The 25,604-nt window shown below is 44.7% G+C and overlaps 1 protein-coding gene across 1 annotated transcript in view; it reads left to right on the top strand.

Moving 5' to 3' along the window:
• Positions 1 to 25,604, top strand: part of DSCAM (DS cell adhesion molecule) — an 818,243-nt gene that overhangs the window by 719,390 nt on the left and 73,249 nt on the right. Inside the window, exons 19-20 of the mRNA XM_046001392.1 lie at positions 396 to 551; positions 10,527 to 10,660. Coding sequence (XP_045857348.1) covers positions 396 to 551; positions 10,527 to 10,660 — 290 coding nt within the window. The remainder of the gene's footprint in view (positions 1 to 395; positions 552 to 10,526; positions 10,661 to 25,604) is intronic.

The raw sequence follows: 25,604 nt of genomic DNA, 5'->3' as shown, positions 1-25,604 counted from the left end.
GCCCGTAAGAGTTGAGTTTGTTTGCTTTTTAAACAAAAAACTAAATTCGACTTGCAGAAGTTTCTTAATGAGCAATTAGAAATGTATGCACAGAGTGAGCCACGTGCAGACTCAGGCTCCGCGGGTCCGTTGTGGGGGGCACACTTGACTGGCTGCTGGGGGATGCTGGGCTCTGGCCACCGGCGCTGGGTTCTAACACTTCACCTGGAGTGAGTCACTGTGCTTTCCAGAAGGATGATCTGCCCTGAGTCCTGGGCGGTCCCATGCGGATGAGGCCGTGCACAGCCTCTCAGAGGGATTTCAGGGTGTGGCAGCTGGAGGGCGAGCCCCGGGGCTGTACAGAACGCCCAGTGTGCCCACAGCCAGTCACCAGGTCGTGTTCTCTTGTCCTCCAGAGCTGGGCGAGATTAAAAACGTCACCACAACGCAGCCTTCCCTGGAGCTGGACGGCCTGGAGAAGTACACCAACTACAGCATCCAAGTGCTGGCCTTCACGCGCGCCGGGGATGGTGTCAGAAGTGAGCAGATCTTCACTCGGACCAAAGAGGATGGTGAGAGATGGGGCCGGTGTGGGGGGGACACATGAGGCCTCCTGGAGTGACAACATCCTGCGCAGGAGCCGGTGTTGAGAGGGCGGGTCCCAGAGCCCGATGTTCCTCCGTGCGCTTGTCCTTGACTTTGCTCTCGGCAAGCCCCCTGCCGCCCTCCCCAAATATGCCAGCCCGGTTCAGACCATCGACTCCTTAGGTCACTTTTGTTCAATGCATCCGTCATTTCTCTCCTCTAGAATTTGTCTTCTTTCTACAAATTGTTGGCTGAGTATTCTTTACACAAAAATGCTTTTTATCCCAGAGCTGCAAAACATGTCACACCTGTTTTATATCCCATCCGGACAAGTTCCATTTGACTCGTCAGCTCGTCGTGTGGGCTCAGATGGTTTCCATCCTTTCACTGGAAGATCACGTCATGGTCTAAGCCATATTATTCTATGCCGGATTTAGAACCACTTTAGAATCAATCTTTCGTTTGAGAGCTTCATATTAATTTTTTTAATTACTTAGAGGAATTCATAATGATTTGGTAAAATTTTAAATTATGGCTCCCTTTGGTTCAGGCCATTAATTCTTGCTGTTCCAATGTCTTGTCTTCAATGTAGACTTGGTTGTGTGACTCTTCCCCAAAGAGTTGCAAAAACGATATGGCAAGTGGGTTTTGTTTTTGTGTTGGGGGGGCGGGGTGCTTTTGTGTTATTTTAAGGGAAACTCTGAGGTACCATATCTGAGCCTATTTAAAAAGTAAAGTTCTGATAAATACAGCAATAGAGAGACAAAGCCGTCTCCACCTTAAGTAAGGAAGGAGCAACCCCATCAAGTGATACCCATGTGGGACTCCCCAAGTCAGAGCCCAGAACAGTCCAAGAGATAGGGTGGGAATGAGACACCAGTGCCCCGAAATTCATAGCAGATTTTGGCTCTACAACTTTGACTTCTTTCCAGGACTCTGCTCCCAGGAAGCTGGGCAGAGTGTAGTGGGGGACATGACCTCCCGTTGGCAGGTTAGATGTGGAATTAGATAGAGATAGATAGAGATTCCATCTCTATGTGGAATCCCAAACACATTGGTTCCCCCCAAGTCCATCCAGGGAAAGCAAGGCAGGGGACTCGGGCTCTGAGGTCCGTCTAACCCCTTACAAAGCTTCTCCGACACCCGCAGCATGCCGTATCCCATCTCACTCTCAGCCATCACCTCTGTAGGCCCAGCCTTACCCCCCCAACCGGTCCCTTCTATCTACCCTCGCCCACTCTCCTCACCATCTCTGGAGTCCTTCTTGCTTCACCGGGGAGGCACACAAATTAGCATCATTACCTTTAGCTTGTCCAGAGCACACGGGTAATTTTTCCCAGGAATGTGCAGGTATCAACCAATTCTGCTCAAAGGAACTGGAATATTTAGGGAAATCTTAGGGCAAAATGAAACGCCATTAGGAAGTCACACATTAACGGAGAGATCTACAAAGCTATGTCCTAAGTGAAAGTGGTCATAACTCAGTTTTTTAAAAATGCAGTAGACACAAAAGTTGGTACTCATCCTTTCTGATGCAGGCATAATACTCCATAGTATATATGCACGGGACTGGAGGAGATTATGCTGAGAGAAATAAGTGAAACAGAGGGAGTCAATTATCATACGGTTTCACTTATTTGTGGAGCATACGGAATAACACAGAGGACATGGGGAGATGGAGAGAAGGGAATTGAGGGAAATCGGAGGGGGAGATGAAGCATGAGAGACTGTGGACTCTGAGAAACAAACTGAGGGTTTTGGAGGGGAGGGGTGGGAGGTTGGGTGAGCCTGGTGGTGGGTATCATGGAGGGCATGTATTGCATGGAGCACTGTGTGTGGTTCATAAACAATGAATTCCAGAACACCAAGAAGAATTTTTTTAAAAGATACATATTTTATATAAAAAAATTAAAACATTTGTTTGTTAAGACAAAAAAATGCAGTAGACAAGGAGCTGTGTCTAGATGTTGGCTGTCGCTTGCCCAGGGGACTTGGGGCACCTCACCTACCCTCTGAACTGAGCTCGTGTACAACATCGCCATCATGATCAGTCTGCACAGAGTTAAGACAGAGAAAGTCAAGTGATGTGTGCAAACAGCTAGCTTGACACGTAGTGGGCTGGTTCCTGACACTGGGTGTTTGATTATTTGATCCCCACTCCTTCAGAGCAGGGGTGGCACATTCTTTTGCATTGCTAAGCAATAACATGAATGTCACGGGAATCATTACTTAAAGACCAAATTGACTAGCAACATGAATTTTGACACCTGCATTTTTCAGAAGAATGTATGGAAATCCACAAAGAAGGGAAGGCTCCCCCACGGCGTATGGACTGCTGATTTTGGATCATCTTTAATTAATTCCCTACTTTTAGGAATCATGGGGTTCTCACAAAAAGCTTCGTCCTGACACCTAAGGTCTAATTTATCAATCAATTATTCTCTGCTTTTGTATCCCATGTGACGGCGTATGGAGACGCCATTGACGGTAAAAGACCCTGCCTTGGGTCTAGCCCTTCCCCCAGGAAGGAGGTGGAATATCCCACGCGTGCTGGTGTGTGTCACAAGAGCGATGTGAGAAAAACTGGCATAACAATCAGCTTCTCTCCCCCAGACACACATGAAGACTTCACTACTTGGAGAGGGTGAAGACTTGTGCTAGCCACCTTTATAAACTCAACACCTTATAGAAATAGACATTTGAGCAGTTTATAAAACTGAAAGCAATTTTGTGTCTAATTGAAAGAAGGGACAAGGCTAATTATCATAGAAGGAATGCTTAGTCAAATTGAGAATATAGATCCTGTGTAAACTTCTGCTACAAAATCGTAGAGCTTGGAAAGTTTGAATTAACCTGCCAGATTCAATTAAAATGATGTAAGGCTGTGGATAAACTTCAAGTAAAACAACCATTGCCAACATTCATTAAGTTCTTCCTCAGTAAGGCACTAGTCCAGGCATGGAAGAAGTTTCATTGTTTATTGATATTCTCATGGGGAAAGAAATATTAATGCATTGACACCAAACATTCAGTTTGGTCCTCTGTGCCCTATACATTTCTTAAACAAGGTCCCTAAACCCCCAGTGTCAGGAAGCCCAGGGCTTGAGTTGTGTTCTTAGGTCACTGATCGTCTTAGGAAGGAAAGATGTATCGCTTGCATATAAGGCGTACAAAAATAGAATAAAGTGGTAACTAACAATAGATAAGATAAATAAGTCAAATCAAAAATTAAAACATTTTTTTTAAGTTTACTTCTGCCAGGGATAATTCTGTTTACTCAGAGAACAAGTTAGCTTTGCCTTAAGAAGTTTCTTGGTTTCCATAAAGATTGCTGGGCCAGGAGACAGATTCTTAAATCTGTGCACAAATTCTTGGGTACATAAACATACTTTTAGGCTCACAGACACAGCCTCATTTCGGTCTGTGGACGTATTTTCAGGGTCCGTGAGAACTGCTCAGGCTTCAGATTCTCTTCTTTCTATCTATCAGAACTTGTACCTTTATTATTCTGCAAGAATGCAAAAGATTATTTGCTCATCTGGCTTGCTTTCTTTTTTTTTTTTAACACAAGACAGCTAATTCTGAATTCTAAAGGGTTTGTGAAATCCTAATACCGTTTTATTTGCTAAGACTATAATCTGAGCAAAGCCGTGGGGAAAGAGAACACAAACAAAACACAATCTATTAATTTTCCAATTGTTATTTTTATTCTGCAGGCATAAGGTACTTACAGCCCAGATCCTTTTCTGCAAAAGTAAACATTGTATATGTATAAATAGAGACGGTTGTGTTTAAGTTCAAATATTTGCTGAGTACATTACTAATGCACATAACTCTGTAAATCATTTTATATGGGAAGAAGACCATCGGGAGGTGTGGTAGGGGATCTGGGCTCCCCGCCCCATGACTCACACTCTCCTTGCAGGGAGGGGGGTGCATGGAAAACGGAGCTAAGAGCAAGTGAAGAGTCAACAGACATCAGGCTCCCTCTGAACCCTTGGAGCCCCAGATCTTGAGCCATACCTTCTGAAGGCATGGGTCATCTGTTCTCGGGTGATTGTGTGATCACACCTCGCTGTGCCTGAAGAGCAGTGGCCTCTGAGTGTCTCTTTGCCTGACCATCCGAAGTGCCACCCCTGCACGGACAGATACTGAGCATATGGCAGTGCTGGGCTCTGTGTGCAGCAGGTGCCCCGAGAGCACAACAGACCAGGGTGTCCCAGAGGGCCTCCCCCATGCAGATTTCAGAGTTCCTGCACTGCAGCGATACTCAGGCAAGGTCCCAGAGGTGCCCCGTGGGGAGCGCCCCACGGCCCACTCTCATGTAAGAAGGGCCACCCCACGTCCACCTGTGCCTGTGTATTGGCTCCCCCCACAATGCTGCCGTTAAAGAACTGGTCTCCTTTGAAGAATGTGTAGACAATACAGCTCTTATAAGAGCAGAGGCCAGGAACAGCAGCATCTTGTGGAAATGAGACTAGAAAAGAGACGTGTGCGCGGCATGACCGTGATGGCTGTCATGGATGTTTCCAGCCAACACCATGCAGCCTGCGCTTGGCTCGGGGGGAACGCGGCAGCCCTGGGCTCAGGTGGGTCTGGCTATGGTGGTGGATCACATACACATACACACAGGCTCACGTGCACACATAGACACCACCCGTGATGCACATACACACACACACACACACACACACACACCCTGCCTGGGCCTGATTACCAAGGCCAGAGAACTGATCATGGCAATAAAGAGGTTGGCTGAAGTATCTGCGTACTTAGTCAGACTTATACTTCAAACCAGAACAGTATTTTTTCAAAGCACTGACTTTGACGTTTTACATTAAAATACATCATCAGGGGCCTTAACTGTACGGACTCACTTTTTATGCTAACAGATCACCTCAAACTTCGCACCTAAAAATAGCACAAATTTATTATCTCACCATTTCCATAGGTTAGGAGTCCAGGTCCAGGTCAGCTGGGTCCCCTGCTCGGGGTCTCACAGGCTGACATCAAGGTGTTGGCTGGGGCTAGGGGCTCACCTGAGGTCAGTCCTCTCCCAAGCTCACTGGATGTTGGCAGGGTTGGGCTCCTTGTGTTGAGGGGACTGGTACCATCAATTCAGTGCCCAGAGGCCACCTGCTGTTGCCTGTCACATAGGCCGTCCCCAGTGGGGCAGTTTGCTTCTTCAAGACCAATGGGAGTATATCGTTACTGCTTCAAATCTCTCTGAGTTCTTCAGTCTCTGACCTCTAGACCCTCTTGTAAGGGGCTCCTCTGATTAGGTGAGGCCCACCCAGAATACTCCCCTCTTGTTTCATTTAAAGTCAGCTGATTAGGACATTAATTATATCTGCAAAATCCCTTCACCTTTGTCACATAACATAATCTGATCATGGGAATAGCCCATCCATCATAGTGACAGTTACCACCCACGTACAATAGGAAGGAATTATACAGGCATGTTTATCAGAGGAAGAGAATCTTGGGTACCATCTTAAAATTCTTCCTACCACACTATAGCTGATGAAATCGTTTTTCTATTCACTTTGAAAGTCTGCCCTGAAGATAAGTATGTTCCAGATACTGCCTCAGACACTGGAGATACAGTAGAAAACAGGAGGGCCCAGTGGGGCTTGCAGGTTGCTGGAGGAGATTTGAGTGGATCCTGACATGTGCCACAGGGAAGGGTCTTCAGAGACAGCCTGGGAGCCTTGAATGCATCTAAACTCGTGGCCAGAGAAGGTTTTCTCAAGAAAGTAATATTTAGTAGAAACTGCTGGATCCATAGGAGTTGCCAAGGAAAGGAAGAAGAGCAGGAAAAGATTCTAAACCGAAGGAACACAAGACCCCAGATCATCCTGTGTCAAGGTCCTGGGGTGGGACAAGCACACCACTTCCAGAGACCTAAACCGCGGTCTGATACAGCAGAACACTAAGCCAGCAGGAGAGCAAAACCCTAACCGTGTCCACGTGAAGGTCTAAAGGCTCCCTGACCTTCCACATCCTGTGGGGGATGGTAGGCGAGGAAATTCTAAGTTCTGGCTTTTGCAACCGTCAAATGGCACATCGCTGTGCCATCTCCTGCAGCGGGTACAGGAGGAGGGGAGGTGTGGAAGGGAAGATGGTGATCCCAGTTTGGGACATGGTAGGTCTAAGGCGCCTGTGAATCTGAGTGGAGATCTCCGTGGGGGTTGGCTACATGAGCTGTGAGAGCTTCTGGAATGCAGCAGGGAGGCATAGGCAAATCGGGAGAACACAGGAGAGACGGTTCTCTGGAGCAGCATTCTTTACTGAAGAGCAGAGTAACAAAATGTAACTAGATGACTAAGGATGTTTTAAGAAAATATGTCCCAGACAGACCATCCTACACCATCTGTTTTCTGTAACTCTCAACATCTGGTGTTTATTGTTCCACACTGGGTCACATCCTAGTAAAGGCTGGGATCCTTTAGTGGTGTGCAACATAAGGAAGTGAAGATGGTCCTTACAAAGGATCGCTAGGATTTATCTGGTGTCTGCTGTGTGCAAAACTCCATAGAAATTCTTTAGAGGCATTATCTCTCATAATCCTAGCACTAAAACTGTAAATAGGTACGATTATTGTTCCAACTTCATAGATGAGGAGACTAAGGTTTGTTGGAGAAATTGATGAATCTGGCCAGGACAGAGAACGAAGAGGTAGAGCTGAACAGAAGCCCTCAGGGAGAATGCCGCATTCACACCTTCCAGCACAGTGATATAAAATTGTTTTGTGTAAAATTCTAACAACCCTAGAAGGAAAGATTACACAAGACAGATCGTACATCAGTGTATGAGGAGTCAGATGGAGATTTACACAGTAAATGCTGTGAAAGCCCTTTGATCTGATATAATCAAGACAAGTTAATGGAAATAATCAAAGAAAGCAAGGAGTCACTAAGGTTTACAGTGACCAAGAGATGTACTTGAAGGTACGTTTAATGTACATTTATTTTACCTTATCCAAATGGAAATTGATTCTCTATTTATTCTTTTTTAAAATTTTTTATTAATTTTTAATTTCTTTTCAGTGTTCCAGAACTCATTGTTTATGCACCACACCCAGTGCTCCATGCAATACGTGCCCTCCATAGTACCCAACACCAGGATCACCCAACCTCCCAACCCCCGCCCTTCCAAAACCCTCAGATTGTCTCTGTTCATTCTTTAATTAAATAACATGGTCTCATTTCTTTAAGTTTTGGGTGAAGAGATCTCTATGACATCAGTTCCATGACTGTTTCCAGCATGGATCACCTTCCATTTCCAGCGTAGGCTTCCTGAGTGTGCAGTAAAGCATGCCGCCACGCACCAACAATCTCTCTGCTAGACTTTTTTTAACCAGTTTGTCTTGATTTTCACTATATGTATCATTTTTCTCAGTGATCTTGGCCCAAAACTTGCCAAACCTTCTTTTTTTTTTTAAAGATTTTCTTATTTGACAGAGGGAGAGAGAGCACAACCAGGTAGAGGGAGAGGAAGAAGCAGGCCTCCCACTGAACAAGGAGCCTAATGCAGGTCTCAATCCCAGGACCCTGGGATCATGACCTGAGCCAAAGGCAGACGCTTAATGACTGGGCCACCCAGGTGCACCCAAACCTTCTTTTTTTTTTTTTAACTTACCATTGAGAAAGCTTTTCCAAAGAAGTCCCATTAATTGTCACGGAAACGGCTTTCTTTGGCACTCACATTTCATTGGTTTTACATAATGAATTAAACCGCATTACCATGACGAGTGTAATTGTCACAAACAAGGTGGAAACAAGCATGACTGACTTTTGCTGAGCAGCCTCCCATGGTTGCTCCCCAAGCACTTGGGCTTCTAGAAGGAAGCTGGCAGGGGTAGTGCTGGGCATGGCAAGCCCCAGCAAGGCGGCGGCTCTATGGAAGGAATGGAGAGTGTTGGTGAATCTGGGGCATCCACTGGGATGAAAAAGTCAAGACAGTGTGCACTCTACCCTTGGTGTTCAGGAGGAGCCCTTGTGGTTCTGATCCAGGTTGCAGGAGGGTGGACATCTTGGCTGTTACCCTCACCAATAGGAAGCCTGAGGACAAATGCCCTCCATACTCAGGACAACAGAGCCTTGTTCCTAAGGACTTAGTAATTTGAGTGTCATCGCTTACATGTGTCCCCTTTCCTAGACCTCTGCCATCAGCGGGGCTTGCCAAAAACTGCTCCTGAGATTTCATATTTTTAAGTGGTGATGATGTTCAACCCAAGTTAGCTCTCACTGTGTTCGCTGGTTTTGTTGTTTTGACTTGGAAGAGTTGAAATGCCCATTGCGAGACACACATTCAACTCCAGAAATGTTTACCAAGCAGTCAGTCAGTGAGTTGTTACTGTAGCAGGAAGAGACTCAAAGACTCTTCCAGGGGCTCACAAGGGACGTATGTTGGTTTGAATTTGAACACTGCTATCAAGGTGGGAACCACTCTCCACATGGAGAATAGGCCAGTGAGGAACAAAATAAGATCCTCAAGGCTTATCTAGTAGCAGCATTAATGCTCTTTCCTCCTCCCGCTGTAGATTGCCTACCTCACTGCATCCTCCCTCTTCAACCTGGAAAACAGAAGGATGGGGGGAGGTATAGGCATTCAAGCTCGCTCCCGAATTATGCTTAATATTGTTAGCACCATATCCTGCCTTCTTAGATGGGTTACAGAAGAGTGTGTGTTGTCTACACAAGCTGTCAATCTCCGATACAAAAGTCTATCCTCATCAAAAGTATCTCTATACCTCTGTCAGCCAAAAAGGATGCCATTACCAAGTGTTCGGGGCAAGGAAGAGTGGTCCGTGATGGCTGTGGAAGTTTGTCCTCATTCCTCTCTAACTCAGGAGGCAAGATGTACATCCCCAGCCCGTTCAAAGCCAAACTCTCTAGCAGCACAAGAAGTTAAATTCCCCAGCTGTTCAGAGCAGGAAATCACATGGAACTACAATGGGGAGGGAAGGCTCCTTGGAAGACAGGGGCTTCAACTGAACGTACGGGTTCTGTGGAAGACATGGTTATTCGTGGCACTTGTTAAAGAGCGGCAAGGCAGACTTTATTCAGGGGAACTGCTGTGAGGTATACGTGTGGGGACCACCTCAGTGGGGATTCATGGTAGGAGAAAGAGACTGGGCTCAACTTCAAATGCAAACAGATGGGAATTTACAGTCAAGAGATGGAGGGGAAGGAGGAGGGTCGCTGGGTGGAGAATCACAGACAAGAGATGAGGGGCGTTCTGACTAGATGGACCAAGCAGGATTTTTGCTGAAGGCACGCGAGGATGATCAGGTATGACCTGGGGTATGATAGAGAATGAAGATGTTGATTGTGTATCAAGAGTGATCAGTTATTGAGGGGATTCTGGCTGAACTGACTTAACAGAAATCTTATTAAAGTTGGGCAGAGGACAGAGCTAGTGGGGCTCACCTATCTCTCATCTGAGAGAGACTGTCAGGGCTGCTGGAACAGAGTACCACAGACGGGGGGCTTCAAAACAGAGATGCATTGTCTCACAGTTTGGAGGCCAGAAGTCCAAAATCAAGGCATGAGCCAGGTAGGTTCCCTCGAGGGCTGTGAGGGAGAGTCTGTTCCAGACTTCTTGGCTTGTTGATGCCCATCTTCTTCCTCTGTCTTTGTTTTGTCTTTGTCTCCACACTTCCCCTTTTTCCATAAGGATCCGAGTCCTACTAGGTGAGGGCCACTTAAAGACTTTCATTTAACTTGATCACCTCTCAACAGACCCCTTCTCCAAATAAGGTCACAATCTGAGCGTCTGGGGTTGAGATTTCCGCAAGTGGATTCCGAGGGGACTCGGTGGAGCTCTCTCTCCCGTCAGCACTAATCCTTGATGAGCTGACCGTGGGCGCAGCTGGAGCGGGGCTCTTGTTGGGCAGCGTGGGCCTGAGCGTCCCGGGGGAAGCCCCATCACTGTGACTAAACGCACGGCTCTTCTAGTTCCAGGTCCTCCTGCAGGAGTGAAGGCAGCCGCGGCCTCAGCCTCCATGGTGTTCGTGTCCTGGCTTCCCCCTCTCAAGCTGAACGGCATCATCCGGAAGTACACTGTATTCTGCTCCCACCCCTACCCCACAGTAAGTTGGTAAATAACCAAGTGCCTTTCAAGCAACTTCCAGAAATGAGCTGCGAGGGCTCCCTGGGGACAGTTTCATTCCTTTGTTTCCCACCTACTTAGGTCTTTCCAGGGGTTTTCTTTTTTCTCCCGTGGTCTCCACCACAAAGCAACATTCACATTTATGCCTCATTTGGAAATACCCATCTGAATCATTATAAGGGACACGATTGTCTAGAATTATTGCTTATTTGGTGACTTCCCACAAAACTGCCAGCAGGCTTCTCAAAATCAAAACCCAAAGGTCTTAATTGTGCCTTAATTGATAGTCAGTGGACAGCATCTATTGATTTGGCTGTTGGACTCGTCATTATGTGCACTCCAGGCCCTCCCTGGCTCTCCCCCTTCCCTCCACCCTCCCTCCTGTGCTCTCACCTCCCACCCCTTCCTCCTGCCGGGCCCATCCCCCACTGAGGGAGAGCGAGAGAGTCCCTCTTGTGCCAGACATGGGGGCCTCTGCTGCGGATCTGTGACCCTGACAATTACGTGGTCCGCCTCACTCATTGTGACAGAATTAAAAGTTAGGGTAATTAATGCTTCCCAGTGCTGTATTTATTTTCATTAATATTATTACTACCAACTCATAATTATAGACCTAAGCTGTTTCGCAGACCAGATACAAAAGCAGATCCAAATGGGAAATTTTAGAGAAAAGAAAGCCAAAGTGGGACCAAAAATTCGTGATATCTACATAGGAATATGTAAGGCATTTTCGGAGGTAGGCACCATGGCTGACCCCTCCTCTGCTGAGCCACAGAACTTGACATGCACAGTCATTCAGGAAGCATTTGTGGAAGGAATACACAAACTCACTTTGGTTTGTATTGTGGTAAAATACCTTCACATGTAATTTGCCATCTTCATCATTTCTGAGTGCCCAGGTCAGTGGCGTTAAGCACATTCACAGTCAGGAGACTGTCCCCACTGTTCACGTCCAGAACATTCTTATCTTCCCAAACTGAAACTCCGTGCCCCTGAACCACTAACTTCCCCTGTCCTCTCCTTCCAGCACGGTCAGCCACCTCTCCGCTTTCTGGCTCTGTGAACCCGACAGCCCTTGTCTTTCTGCAACCGGCTCATCTCACTGAGCACTGTGTCCCCAAGGGTCATCATGCTGTACAGCTATCAGGACTGCCTTCCTTTTTAAGGCTGACTCATATTCTCAAACTAATTTAATTAATTAATTCTCCAATTAAAGTGATACATTTTCCAAAGTCTAGAGTCTGTAGGGAGCCCCCAGGCCTTGGAGCACCCCAGACAGTGCGCGTGACTAGTGGCGGAGAGACGAGGGAGAGTATGTGCTCAGCTCGCAGAGGCCCACGTCTCTGCTGGAGAACGCCGGTCAGCAGCAGCCCCTCTGGAGTTGAAGTAACGATGCACATGTACATGGTCGAACATGGGCTCCAGGACTTTCTTGTGGGCTCCTTCTTTGGTTTCAAACATGCTGTTAATTCCCACCTGCCATCCTACCCTCACAGCGCAGAGATGCTCACTAAGCAGTGCTGGGAGGAAGCGCCCGGCACAGACCCTGATTCTCTCCTCAGCCCCAACATAGAACCATTCTGCCAAAGAGAGACAAAACCATTGCTAGAGTAAGCTGCACCTGCGTTCCACTCGAAGTGGGAACGCTCCTTTATCTCTCTTCATCCATCTACTTCCTATAGGATCCACACCTGCTGTTCTGAGTCCAGTAGCCTCGGGAGAGACTAGCAGGGTACCCAGAACACCAACGGTACCCCCCCCCCCATCTGCTCTTTACCTCTACGCTAACAACCACAACCTGGCTCGTTTGCAGTTGGTGCAGACAGACCGATGCATGGGGGACACAGTCCTACTTGGGGACGCCGGGGGCCATCTTAGTCCCCGTCCTCCAGCCAGTGAAATTCCGCACCATAGAATAGCAAGAAGCCATGATCAAACTGTCCGCAGGATGGAGAAGAAAGGGGTTTCCATGGTCTCTCCAAGCACAGGACATTGGAGTTTGACTACCCAGGACCTTCCCAACAAGACCCTTCCAAAAACAACCATCCTAAGATCCAACTAACCAGAAAAGATGGGAAGGAACAACCGTATTTTTCACCTAATGAAAATGTCTGACTGCCACGAACTAGGTGTCTCTGTGCTGCTTTTGACAATATTAAAGAGCACTATGGATCCAGAAATAGGACCGTTATGAGGTGCCTGTGGTCTTCCGGGCAGCAGCATGTAAGTTTTGCAAGGAAGGTCCAGAGTCCCGGAGCGGACCTCAGTAACATGAAGTGAACCAGAATCAGGCTGTCCATCTCTCGAGCCACATGGCTGTTCATTTACTTCAAACCTCGCTTAAGTCCTCAAGGCCCGGATCTTCTAATAGACGTTATTTTTAAAGCACTTTCAGGTCGACAGAAAAACTGAGTGGGAGGTACCGAGATATCCCATATGAAACCTATTTTTAAAATAAAATAATATATTCTAAGGAAAGAGCAGCGAGGACTAATGCATTTCTCTTCGGAGGGGAACACTTGAAAATACGACCCATTTTTTTTTTCACATGGAATTAGGAAGAGTATAAATTACTTGAAAGAGGCACTTTGTTTCCTCCCGAGCTTCTGTGATTTGAGAAGTCCGAAGACTGGATGGAGGCACCCCTCGCGACACGCTATGTGCCTGCACAAACACCAGAGGGCAGTGTGAGCTCTGTGTATTTCTCTCTCTCATCTCTCCAGCGCTCTGTTCTTTGAAATGATCTCATAGACCAATGTAGAACATGGGAAGATAAACGAGGACACCACACACTCTGTAATTTGTTGCGCTGTAAGGGACTCCCTCAGCTAACCTCCTCGCTGATACAAATTTCCTCTAAAGACCCCCAGGGAGAGGACCTGTGACAAGCCCCAGGCTCTTCTCCATAATGCGAAAGCCTATTGTATAGTCACAGGCACTGGTATCGTTGTGTCCTCTCCGGCCAGCTTAGTCAAAGATATTCAGATTGGAAATTGCATACGGGGCCAGACGAGAAGCTGCAAATTCTTCTCACGTCTGGTGGTGCTGGGACCCTCACCGTGAGGGACCAGCAGGTGCACCTGACACGTCGACCTTCCTTTCCAGGCAGAGATTCGAGCTGCAAAGTCTTAAGATTCATTTGATTCAGGAACTCATCCATGTAAATTTTCGGGCCGTGACTATTTGTTTTCTTTCATATATGATGGTTGGAATGATCGATTCACACACTTGCAAGGTCCCAGAGAGAAAGGAGCGAGGCTGATCTCCTCTCAGCTCTCCTCCCTGCACAAAAGCAGCTGCGGGAAATCCCGTGTGTTCGCTAAGCATGAGGATGGAGAAAGTGTCTCTTTCACAGTGCTAAGCAGATGAAACCGTGAAATCAGGCGCACAAACGTCTCAGCGCTGAAGAACGAAGTCCGAAAGCCTGAAATAACGATATCCACGAGCCGTGCTCCACATTAGTTCCTCCAGGTTCAGATGTCGACGTGACCCAGTCCCTGCACCAGACTGGTGTTCAGCTAACGGTGCTGCATGAGCAGAGGAGAACGTTCCCGGACTCTCCTTATCCGAAAGACGACTTCCAGCAACTAAACTCCCCACAGTGTAGCCCACAACATCGACGTAAGCAAGTCTCAGGGAGGCAAGGAAAGTAACCTTTGCGAGGTCTAGGTAACTTTTGAGCCAAAGTACCAGGTGTGCATTTGCCCTATACCTGCTGCCCCCTCCCTGGGACCTGGATTTAATAAATCATGGATCTGAGGACAAGAGACAGTGGCATCAGAAACCCAGAATTGTCGAGTACTCTCAAGTCAAACAGGAGTGCCGCGATGGAACCGTCAAGTGGTGTCTCCTGACTGTCCCTATTTATAATACTGTCCGTGTCCCTGGACACTGCTCCTTTCTCTGAAGCCTCCACTGGCTGTCCAAGGCCATTGACCCCTCCCCCTCTACACCCACCTGTAAATGTACACATTTCTCAATACTCTTCCTTCATTCTCTTTTCTTAATCCTTATCATCTCCATGAATCCTTGAATCTGTTCCTATAATTTAATTATCATCTAAAGTTGTGAAGTTCAAAAATGTTTTTCTCCGACCCCAAGCATCGTAGAGGACCACTCAGTCCCATATTGCCTACTTCCTTCCATCCATGTCTCTGTCAAGACTCCACGGTATACCATGTGTCCAGAACCAAACTCATTCTTGCTCCCCTTCTCCCTGTTTCCCAGCTAAGCTAATGATGTAATGACACCCTTTGTCCTCTGACCAGAGGCCTCAAATCTCAGGGATTTACACCAACAGCTTTATGTTTCTTTCACATCCACATCCATTGTGAGTTGGTGGTAGTTCTCTTCTATATTATCCACTCTGGGGAGTGGCAGAGAGAAGTACCCCTCCAGAGGGTCTGACAAAGGCATAACATGGCCTTCCCCCAACCACAAGAGAACAAGGAAGCCAATCCCAACACATACCCAGAAGACAAGGAAACCAGAGCAGCTTGTAGAACAACTCTAATGGCGACCATGGGACGGCCATGATAAAGAATGGAGTGTCTGCCTTTCTCTGAGGAGTTCCTGGTTCTAGGGAGGGCAGAAAATACCAGAGATGGTCGCTGTTCCTGTGATGTGGCAAAGGACACAAGCGGGACATACAGAGGACAGAATGACATGGAGCACAGGCAAGGGGCTGTCACTCAAACCGTAGGATCAGAATCAGTTTCTTGGGATGTACGTACAACCCTGGCTTGCAGGGGGGACATTTTACTGGACAGAAGGGTATTACGACCAGAGGAAACAGCATCTGTGAAGTGACACGTGTCATGAGAATCCTCTCTCCACAATATCTTTTCTTTTTTTACCGTTTTTAAATTATTTTTTATTCTATTCAGCTAACCACTGTATAGTATATCATTTTTGGTGTAGTGTTCAGTGATTCATTAGTTAGGTAGAACACCCAGTGCTCATCACAGCACATGCTTTCCTCAATACCCATCACCCTGTTACCCCCTCCCCCCACCCTTCTCCCCTCTGAAACCCTCAGATTGTTTCTCAGTGTCCATATTCTCTCATGGTTCATCTAGCTCTCCGATTTCTCCTCCTTTGGATTTCCTTCCCTTCTGCTATGGTCTTCTGTGCTATTCCTTACGTTCCACATATGAGTGAAACCATATGATAATTGTCTTTCTCTGCTTGACTTACGTCACTTGACATAACCCCCTCCAGGTCCATCCATGTTGATACAAATGGTGGGTGTTCATCATTTCTGATGGCTGAGTAATATTACATTGTATATATGAACCACATCTTCTTTATCTATTCATCTATTGAAGGACATCTCAGCTCCTTCCACAGTTTGGCTATTATGGCCATTGCTGCTATGAACATTGGGGTACACATGCCTCTTCTTTTCACTACATCTGTATCTTTGAGGTAAATACCTAGTAGTGCAATTGCTGGGTCATAAGGTAGCTCTATTCTTAACATCTTGAGGAACCTCCATACTGTTTTCCAGAGTAATTGTATCAGCTTGCATTCCCACTAACAGTGTAAGAGGGTTCCCCTTTCTCCACGTCCTTGCCAACATTTGTTGTTTCCTGTTTGTTAATTTTTGCCATTCTAATGGGTGTAAAATGATATTTCATTGTGGTTTTAATTTGTATTTCCCTGATGTATTTCGTGTGTCTGTTAGCCATTTTTATGTCTTTTTTGGAGAGTGTCTGTTCATGTCTTCTACCCATATTTTTTACTAGGTTTTTAGGGTTTTTTTTTTCCATTTTATTTATTTTTTCAGCGTAACAGTATTCATTCTTTTTGCACAACACCCAGTGCTCCATGCAAAACGTGCCCTCCCCATTACCCACCACCTGTTCCCCCAACCTCCCACCCCTGACCCTTCAAAACCCTCAGGTTGTTTTTCAGAGTACATAGTCTCTTATGGTTCGCCTCCCCTCCCCAATGTCCATAGCCCGCTCCCCCTCTCCCAATCCCACCTCCCCCCAGCAACCCCCAGTTTGTTTTGTGAGATTAAGAGTCATTTATGGTTTGTCTCCCTCCCAATCCCATCTTGTTTCATTTATTCTTCTCCTATCCCCCTACCCCCCCCATGTTGCTTCTCCATGTCCTCATATCAGGGAGATCATATGATAGTTGTCTTTCTCCGATTGACTTATTTCACTAAGCATGATACGCTCTAGCTCCATCCACGTCGTCGCAAATGGCATGATTTCATTTCTTTTGATGGCTGCATAGTATTCCATTGTGTATATATACCACATCTTCTTTATCCATTCATCTGTTGATGGACATCTAGGTTCTTTCCATAGTCTGGCTATTGTAGACATTGCTGCTATAAACATTCGGGTACACGTGCCCCTTCGGATCACTATGTTTGTATCTTTAGGGTAAATACCCAGTAGTGCAATTGCTGGGTCATAGGGTAGTTCTATTTTCAACATTTTGAGGAACCTCCATGCTGTTTTCCAGAGTGGTTGCACCAGCTTGCATTCCCACCAACAGTGGAGGAGGGTTCCCCTTTCTCCACATCCTCGCCAGCATCTGTCATTTCCTGACTTGTTAATTTTAGCCATTCTGACTGGTGTGAGGTGATATCTCATTGTGGTTTTGATTTGTATTTCCCTGATGCCGAGTGACGTGGAGCACTTTTTCATGTGTCTGTTGGCCATCTGGATGTCTTCTTTGCAGAAATGTCTGTTCATGTCCTCTGCCCATTTCTTGATTGGATTGTTTGTTCTTTGGGTGTTGAGTTTGCTAAGTTCCTTATAGATTTTGGATACTAGCCCTTTATCTGATATGTCGTTTGCAAATATCTTCTCCCATTCTGTCAGCTGTCTTTTGGTTTTGTTAACTGTTTCCTTTGCTGTGCAAAAGCTTTTGATCTTGATGAAATCCCAATAGTTCATTTTTGCCCTTGCTTCCCTTGCCTTTGCCGTTGTTCCTAGGAAGATGTTGCTGCGGCTGAGGTCGAAGAGGTTGCTGCCTGCATTCTCCTCAAGGATTTTGATGGATTCCTTTCTCACATTGAGGTCCTTCATCCATTTGGAGTCTATTTTCGTGTGTGGTGTAAGGAAGTGGTCCAATTTCATTTTTCTGCATGTGGCTGTCCAATTTTCCCAGCACCATTTATTGAAGAGGCTGTCTTTTTTCCATTGGACATTCTTTCCTGCTTTGTCGAAGATGAGTTGGCCATAGAGTTGAGGGTCGATTTCTGGGCTCTCCATTCTGTTCCACTGATCTATGTGTCTGTTTTTGTGCCAGTACCATGCTGCCTTGATGATGACAGCTTTGTAATAGAGCTTGAAGTCCGGAATTGTGATGCCACCAACTTTGGCTTTGTTCTTCAATATTCCTTTGGCTATTCGAGGTCTTTTCTGGTTCCATATAAATTTGAGGATTATTTGTTCCATTTCTTTGAAAAAAATGGATGGTATTTTGATAGGGATTGCATTAAATGTGTAGATTGCTTTAGGTAGCATAGACATTTTCACAATATTTATTCTTCCAATCCAGGAGCATGGAACATTTTTCCATTTTTTTGTGTCTTCCTCAATTTCTTTCATGAGTACTTTATAATTTTCTGTGTATAGATTCTTAGTCTCTTTGGTTAGGTTTATTCCTAGGTATCTTATAGTTTTGGGTACAATTGTGAATGGGATTGACTCCTTAATTTCTCTTTCTTCAGTCTTGTTGTTGGTGTACAGAAATGCAACTGATTTCTGTGCATTGATTTTATATCCTGACACTTTACTGAATTCCTGTACAAGTTCTAGCAGTTTTGGAGTGGAGTCTTTTGGGTTTTCCACATATAGTATCATATCATCTGCGAAGAGTGATAGTTTGACTTCTTCTTTACCAGTTTGGATGCCTTTAATTTCTTTTTGTTGTCTGATTGCTGAGGCTAGGACTTCTAATACTATGTTGAATAGCAGTGGTGATAATGGACATCCCTGCCGTGTTCCTGACCTTAATGGAAAAGCTTTCAGTTTTTCTCCATTGAGAATGATATTTGCAGTGGGTTTTTCATAGATGGCTTTGATAATATTGAGGTATGTGCCCTCTATCCCTACACTTTGTAGAGTTTTGATCAGGAAGGGATGTTGTACTTTGTCAAATGCTTTTTCAGCATCTATTGAGAGTATCATATGGTTCTTGTTCTTTCTTTTATTAATGTGTTCTATCACATTGATTGATTTGCGGATGTTGAACCAACCCTGCAGCCCTGGAATAAATCCCACTTGATCGTGGTGAATAATCCTTTTAATGTACTGTTGAATCCTATTGGCTAGTATTTTGGCGAGAATTTTTGCGTCTGTGTTCATCAAGGATATTGGTCTGTAGTTCTCTTTTTTGGTGGGATCCTTGTCTGGTTTTGGGATCAATGTGATGCTGGCCTCATAGAATGAGTTTGGAAGTTTTCCTTCCATTTATTTTTTGGAACAGTTTCAGGAGAATAGGAATGAGTTCTTCTTTAAATGTTTGGTAGAATTCCCCTGGGAAGCCATCTGGCCCTGGGCTTTTGTTTGTTTGGAGATTTTTGATGACTGTTTCAATCTCCTTACTGGTTATGGGCCTGTTCAGGTTTTCTATTTCTTCCTGGTTCAGTTGTGGTAGTTTATATGTCTCTAGGAATGCATCCATTTCTTCCAGATTGTCCAATTTGTTGGCATAGAGTTGCTCATAGTATGTTCTTATAATTGTCTGTATTTCTTTGGTGTTAGTTGTGATCTCTCCTCTTTCATTCATGATTTTATTTATTTGGGTCCTTTCTCTTTTCTTTTTGATGAGTCTGGCCAGGGGTTTATCAATCCTATTGATTCTTTCAAAGAACCAGCTCCTAGTTTCATTGATTTGTTCTATTGTTTTTTTGGTTTCTATTTCATTGATTTCTGCTCTGATCTTTATGATTTCTCTTCTCCTGCTGGGTTTAGGGTTTCTTTCTTGTTCTTTCTCCAGCTCCTTTACGCGTAGGGTTAGGTTGTGTACTTGAGACCTTTCTTGTTTCTTGAGAAAGGCTTGTACCGCTATATATTTTCCCCTCAGGACTGCCTTTGCTGTGTCCCACAGATTTTGAACTGTTGTGTTTTCATTATCATTTGTTTCCATGAATTTTTTCAATTCTTCTTTAATTTCCTGGTTAGCCCATTCATTCTTTAGAAGGATGCTGTTTAGTCTCCATGTATTTGGGTTCTTTCCAGCTTTCGTCTTGTGATTGAGTTCTAGCATCAGAGCATTGTGGTCTGAAAATATGCAGGGAATAATCCTAATCTTTTGATACCGGTTGAGACCTGATTTGTGACCCAGGATGTGATCTATTCTGGAGAAGGTTCCATGTGCACTAGAGAAGAATGTGTATTCTGTTGCTTTGGGATGAAATGTTCTGAATATATCTGTGATGTCCATCTGTTCCAGTGTGTCATTTAAGGCCTTGATTTCCTTGTTGATCTTTTGCTTGGATGATCTGTCCATTTCAGTGAGGGGAGTGTTCAAGTCCCCTACTATTATTGTATTATTATTGATGTGTTTCTTTGATTTTGTTATTAATTGGTTGATATAGTTGGCTGCTCCCACGTTAGGGGCATAGATATTTAAAATGGTTAGATCTTCTTGTTGGACAGACCCTTTGAGTAGGATATAGTGTCCTTCCTCATCTCTTATTATAGTCTTTGGCTTAAAATCTAATTGATCTGATATAAGGATTGCCACCCCAGCTTTCTTCTGATGCCCATTAGCATGGTAAATTGTTTTCCACCCCCTCACTTTCAATCTGGAGGTGTCTTCGCGTCTAAAATGAGTTTCTTGTAGGCAACATACTGATGGGTTTTGTTTTTTTATCCATTCTGATACCCTGTGTCTTTTGATTGGGGCATTTAGCCCATTAACATTCAGGGTAACTATTGAGAGATATGAATTTAGTGCCATTAGTAGCCTCTAAGGTGACTGTTACTGTATATTGTCTCTGTACCTTTCTGATCTACTACTTTTAGGCTCTCTCTTTGCTTAGAGGACCCCTTTCAATATTTCCTGGAGACCTGGTTTGGTGTTTGCAAATTCTTTCAGTTTTTGTTTGTCCTGGAAGATTTTGATCTCTCCTTCTATTTTCAATGATAGCCTAGCTGGATAGAGTATTCTTGGCTGCATGTTTTTCTCGTTGAGTGCTCTGAATATATCATGCCAGCTCTTCCTGGCCTGCCAGGTCTCTGTGGATAAGTCTGCTGCCAATCTAATATTTTTATCATTGTATGTTACAGACTTCTTTTCTCGGGCTGCTTTCAGGATTTTCTCTTTGTCACTAAGACTTGTCAATTTTACTATTAGGTGACGGGGTGTGGACCTATTCTTGTTGACTTTGAGGGGGGTTCTCTGCATCTCCTGGATTTTGATGCTTGTTCCCTTTGCCATATTAGGGAAATTCTCTCCAATGATTCTCTCCAATAGACCTTCTGCTCCCCTCTCTGTTTCTTCTTCTTCTGGAATCCCAATTATTCTAATGTTGTTTCGTCTTATGGTGTCACTTATCTCTCGAATTCTCCCCTCATGGTCTAGTAGCTGTTTGTCCCTCTTTTGCTCGGCTTCCTTATTCTCTGTCATTTGGTCTTCTATATCACTAATTCTTTCTTCTGCCTCATTGATCCTAGCAGTGAGAGCCTCCATTTTTGATTGCACCTCATTAATAGCTTTTTTGATTTCAACTTGGTTAGATTTTAGTTCTTTAATTTCTCCAGAAAGGGCTTTAATATCTCCAGAGAGGGTTTCTCTAATATCTTCCATGCCTTTTTCGAGCCCGGCTAGAATGTTCAGAATCGTCATTCTGAACTCTTGATCTGACATAGTACCAATGTCTGTGTTGATTAGGTCCCTAGCCTTCGGTACTGTCTCTTGTTCTTTTGTTTGTGGTGATTTTTTCCGCCTTGTCATTTTGTCCAGATAAGAGAATATGAAGGAGCAAATAAACTACTAATAGGGTGGCAAAGACCCCGGAAAAATGCGCTGTAACCAAATCAGAAGAGACCCCAAATTGTGGGGGGGAGAAAGGGGATAAAAAACAGGTTCTGAAAAAAAAAGAAAAAAAAAAAAAAAGAAAAGAAAAGAAAAAAATTTAAAAAATAAAACAAATAAAAAAATATAAAAAAGAAAGAAAAAATATATATATTTAGATGAACTAGTCAAAAAACGTTAAAAAAGAAAAGGGTAAAAGTTTTAAAAAATTTAGCAGAAGAAGAAAAAAGAAAAAAGAAAAAAAATTGAAAAAAGAAAAAAAAATTGAAAAAAGAAAAAAAAATTGAAGTAGCCGCAAGACTAAAGAATCATGGGGAGAAAGCCATGAGTTCCGTGCTTTGCTTTCTCCTCCTCTGGAATTGCTCTGCTGTCTTAGGAATTGAATCTGCTTTCTCCTTGATAGATGAACTTCGTCCTGGCTGGATATTTTGTTGATCTTCTGGGGGAGGGGCCTGTTGTAGTGATTCTCAAGTGTCTTTGCCCGAGGCGGGATTGCACCGCCCTTACCGGCGGCCGGACTAAGTAATCGGCTCGGGTTCGCTTTTGGGAGCTTCTGTTCCCTGAACGCTTTCTGTAGAGTTCCGGAGGACAGGAATGAAAATGGCGGCCTCCCAGTCTCCGGCCCGGAGGAGCCGAGAGCCTGGGGCCCCACTCCTCAGTGCGCCCCCAGAGGACAGCACCCAATCACTCCCGTATCCCCAGCCTCTAGCCACGCTCCGAGCTCACCCAGCCCGCGACCAGTTCAAGGTAACCCCGAGCTGAGAGTTCAGTCCTCGGCTCTGTCTTTGCAGCCGGTTTCTCCGTTCTAATACCTGCAAGCTCTCCGACACTCTGACACCCCCGATCCTTCTGTGACCTTGCAGGGCCTGGGGCCACGCTAGCCCCGCGTGGGCTTCACCCCGGTTTAGCCCCTGGAGCAATGTCCCTCAGTGGAACAGACTTTTAAAAGTCCTGATTTTGTGCTCCGTTCCTCTGCCGCTTGCCGGGAGCCGGCCCCTCCCCCCACGGTCTATCTTCCCGTCGTTTTAGATTCACTTCTCCGCCAGTCCTACCTTTCAGAAAGTGGTTGATTTTCTGTTTCTAGAGTTGCTGTTCTTCTTCTCTTCGCTCTCCCGTTGGATTTGTAGGTGTTTGCAATGTTTAGATAAGCTATCGAGCTGATCTCCTGCTACTTGATGTAGTCTCAGGCTGCTACTTCTCCGCCATCTTGACTCCCCCTTCGGTTTTTAGGTTTTTGAGTGTTGAGTTTGAGAAGTTCTTTATAGATATTGAATATCCACCCTTTATCTGTAATGTCATTTGTACAGTATCTTTTCAATCCTCTCCCTTCTCCCGTGTCCACCACCATTGCCCAGGTTCAGGTGCTCACCTAGGGATTCAGACTAGGTCAGAAGACGTCCCGCTGCCAGTCTCAAGGGCCAGTCCAGTGTCCGCATTGCTGTCATCACCATTCAGTTCACATTCTAGATCTTCTCCCATTTTACATAAATCCTCAAGGTGACCTGAACAGATTTCCTCAGCCCAGCTCCAACTCCTGTCCAGTCTCTTATCTCCGATTCCATTACCCTACCCAGCCAGTTCTTAAGCCATCCCAGGTCTCGTGTGTGTGTGTGTGTGTGTGTGTGTGTGTGTGTGTGTGTGTGTACACGTGCGCACATGTGTGTGCATGCCCTGGGTCCTCCTTGCCTTTTCCCTTTCATCTTCCTCTCATTTAAAGTCTTATCCCGAAGGCTTAACTTAAATGCTACATTATTTATTCCACCGTTTTTGAGAATATGCTATACACTAAACATTTTGTCCCTATGATTTCTAAACATATTTCTTCATGGCTCACAACAGGAAATGCATCTTGCAAGCATAATCTAGCACCCACACACAAAAGGTTCGTAAACAGAGTTTACACTTGTTCCGTGTGATGCACTCTGATATTTCCCTTTCTGGTAGTTTTTTTTTTTCCTTTTCCATTTTATTTTGTAAATGATTGTCATAACTCACAAAATTGCTTCCGTGACCCACATCTTAAATAATACTAATTTTCATCAGTTAATCTTCATGATTACCACGTACAGGTGGGGTTATTAGGACCTCACCACAGTGATACTGAAGTGGAGTGGGTGCCGTCTGGCCAGGACATGCATTTTGCAAGGCAAAGACAGGGGTTGCAACCCACAGGTGTCTGAGCTCAGAGTCCAGGCCATTCACCCTGACAGCCTATGGCCTTCCCTGGGAAACTGGCTCTGTCCCACCTGAGGGGTCCCCAGCATTGCTTTTCAGCCTCATTTTGGCATAACTACAACCTCTTGCATTATTGTTAATGGGAGTATACTTGCGCTGCCCAGAATGGCTTGTCAGCTAAAGGGCAGGCCTCCCGGCTAGTCACTGTTCTGCCTTTAGAAAGCCTGGTATTATCCTGAAATAGCTGATGTTCAGCAAATGTTGTGTTGAATTAAATTTTATGGATAATGGCCGTGAGTCATCCAATAGAGGTTAAACTGTATAATGAAGTTTCTGGTTCGTAAGGCAGGAAAGTATCTTATGTACTTGAGGATGCTTTCGATCTCACAAGGAAATAGGTAAAATGTCTGTGCTTTTAAGTCACTGACATGGAAATCATCCTTCCATAGTTCTATCTGAAAGACCTAATGGTGGCCCTCTGTTTTCTGTGATGGCAAAGCTAGAAATTATGGAGCAGCCAGAAGCTGGCTAAGAATGCAATGAATTGCTTGTTCATCATCAAATAAGTGATAGCGATCAAGTCAGATTAATAAAACATTTTTTACAGATAGATCATTTACATGGCAGGTGGAGTGACCACAGAGAAGAAATGAGGCAAAATTATAATGAATGAAGATGATTTTGTTAAAAAGAGCCTGGGAGGGGCACCTGGGTGGCTCAGTGGGTTAAGACTCTGCCTTCGGCTCGGGTCATGATCTCAGGGTCCTGGGATCAAGCCCTGCATCAGGCTCTCTGCTCACGGTGAGCCTGCTTCCCCCCATCTGTTTGCCTGCCTCTCTGCCTACTTGTGATCTCTTTCTGTGTCAAATAAATAAATAAAAAATCTTTAAAAAAAAAGAGCCTGGGAAAAGAAAGTACCCTGTGATGCCAGTCTGGCTACTTTGACGGTGCTGATTCTAAAACAGTAATATGAAGACTTTGGCTTCTTCTGTACTTTTCTGCACATCAACTTTAATCCCTTACAAAATGATAATTTCTATTATTGGAAGGCCAAAATAGGTTGTTTGGAAGGCTTTCTAAAATGTAGCCAACAGTCACAAATATAACAACAATTACGATCATCTCAGGAAAGTTCAGAGGAAACCATCAAAATTGACTTGGATGAAGCAAGTAGCTTGAAAACCCTCTTCCCACCATGCATGCAGACCCTCCCAGTTTACCCCTACAGGGCAGCCTTCATGATCCATTATCTTTTTCTGGAGGTGAAGATAGGGAAATAAAATGAAAATCAGATCAGAATGTATTATACATGAGAACTTAAAGAACAAAGACAAATCCTAAATTGATCCAGCTAACTCCTTATTCATAATGTAATCCAGGTCATTCCTCTGCCACTAAACAGAAAGATTTTATATGTCCTCAAAGAGTCGTTGTCCAGTAATTTAAAGAGATGTCTATTTGCTTATTCTGCTCAGGGGGAGGTTTTTTAATCACTGCTGTGAACATACTATCCACAAAATCAGAACATTCGAGTCTTTTTTTTAAACAATTAGATATTAGAGCTTTTTAAAGCACCATACTTCTTTGATAGAATTAGTTTTTCATTAAAAAGTTAATTGAAATTTTTAAGTGGAATTCTTTTTATATCCATGAGATACGCTGAATAATTTGGTCTGAGCAGCCTGTGAATCCATAGTCATTCTCTATATAGTTATTCTCGATTGTATTCAAATAATTTC

The sequence above is a fragment of the Meles meles genome, chromosome 4, assembly GCF_922984935.1.
Source record: "Meles meles chromosome 4, mMelMel3.1 paternal haplotype, whole genome shotgun sequence".
In the NCBI taxonomy this organism is placed as follows: domain Eukaryota; kingdom Metazoa; phylum Chordata; class Mammalia; order Carnivora; family Mustelidae; genus Meles; species Meles meles.
This window is presented reverse-complemented; position numbering and strand designations above follow the sequence as displayed.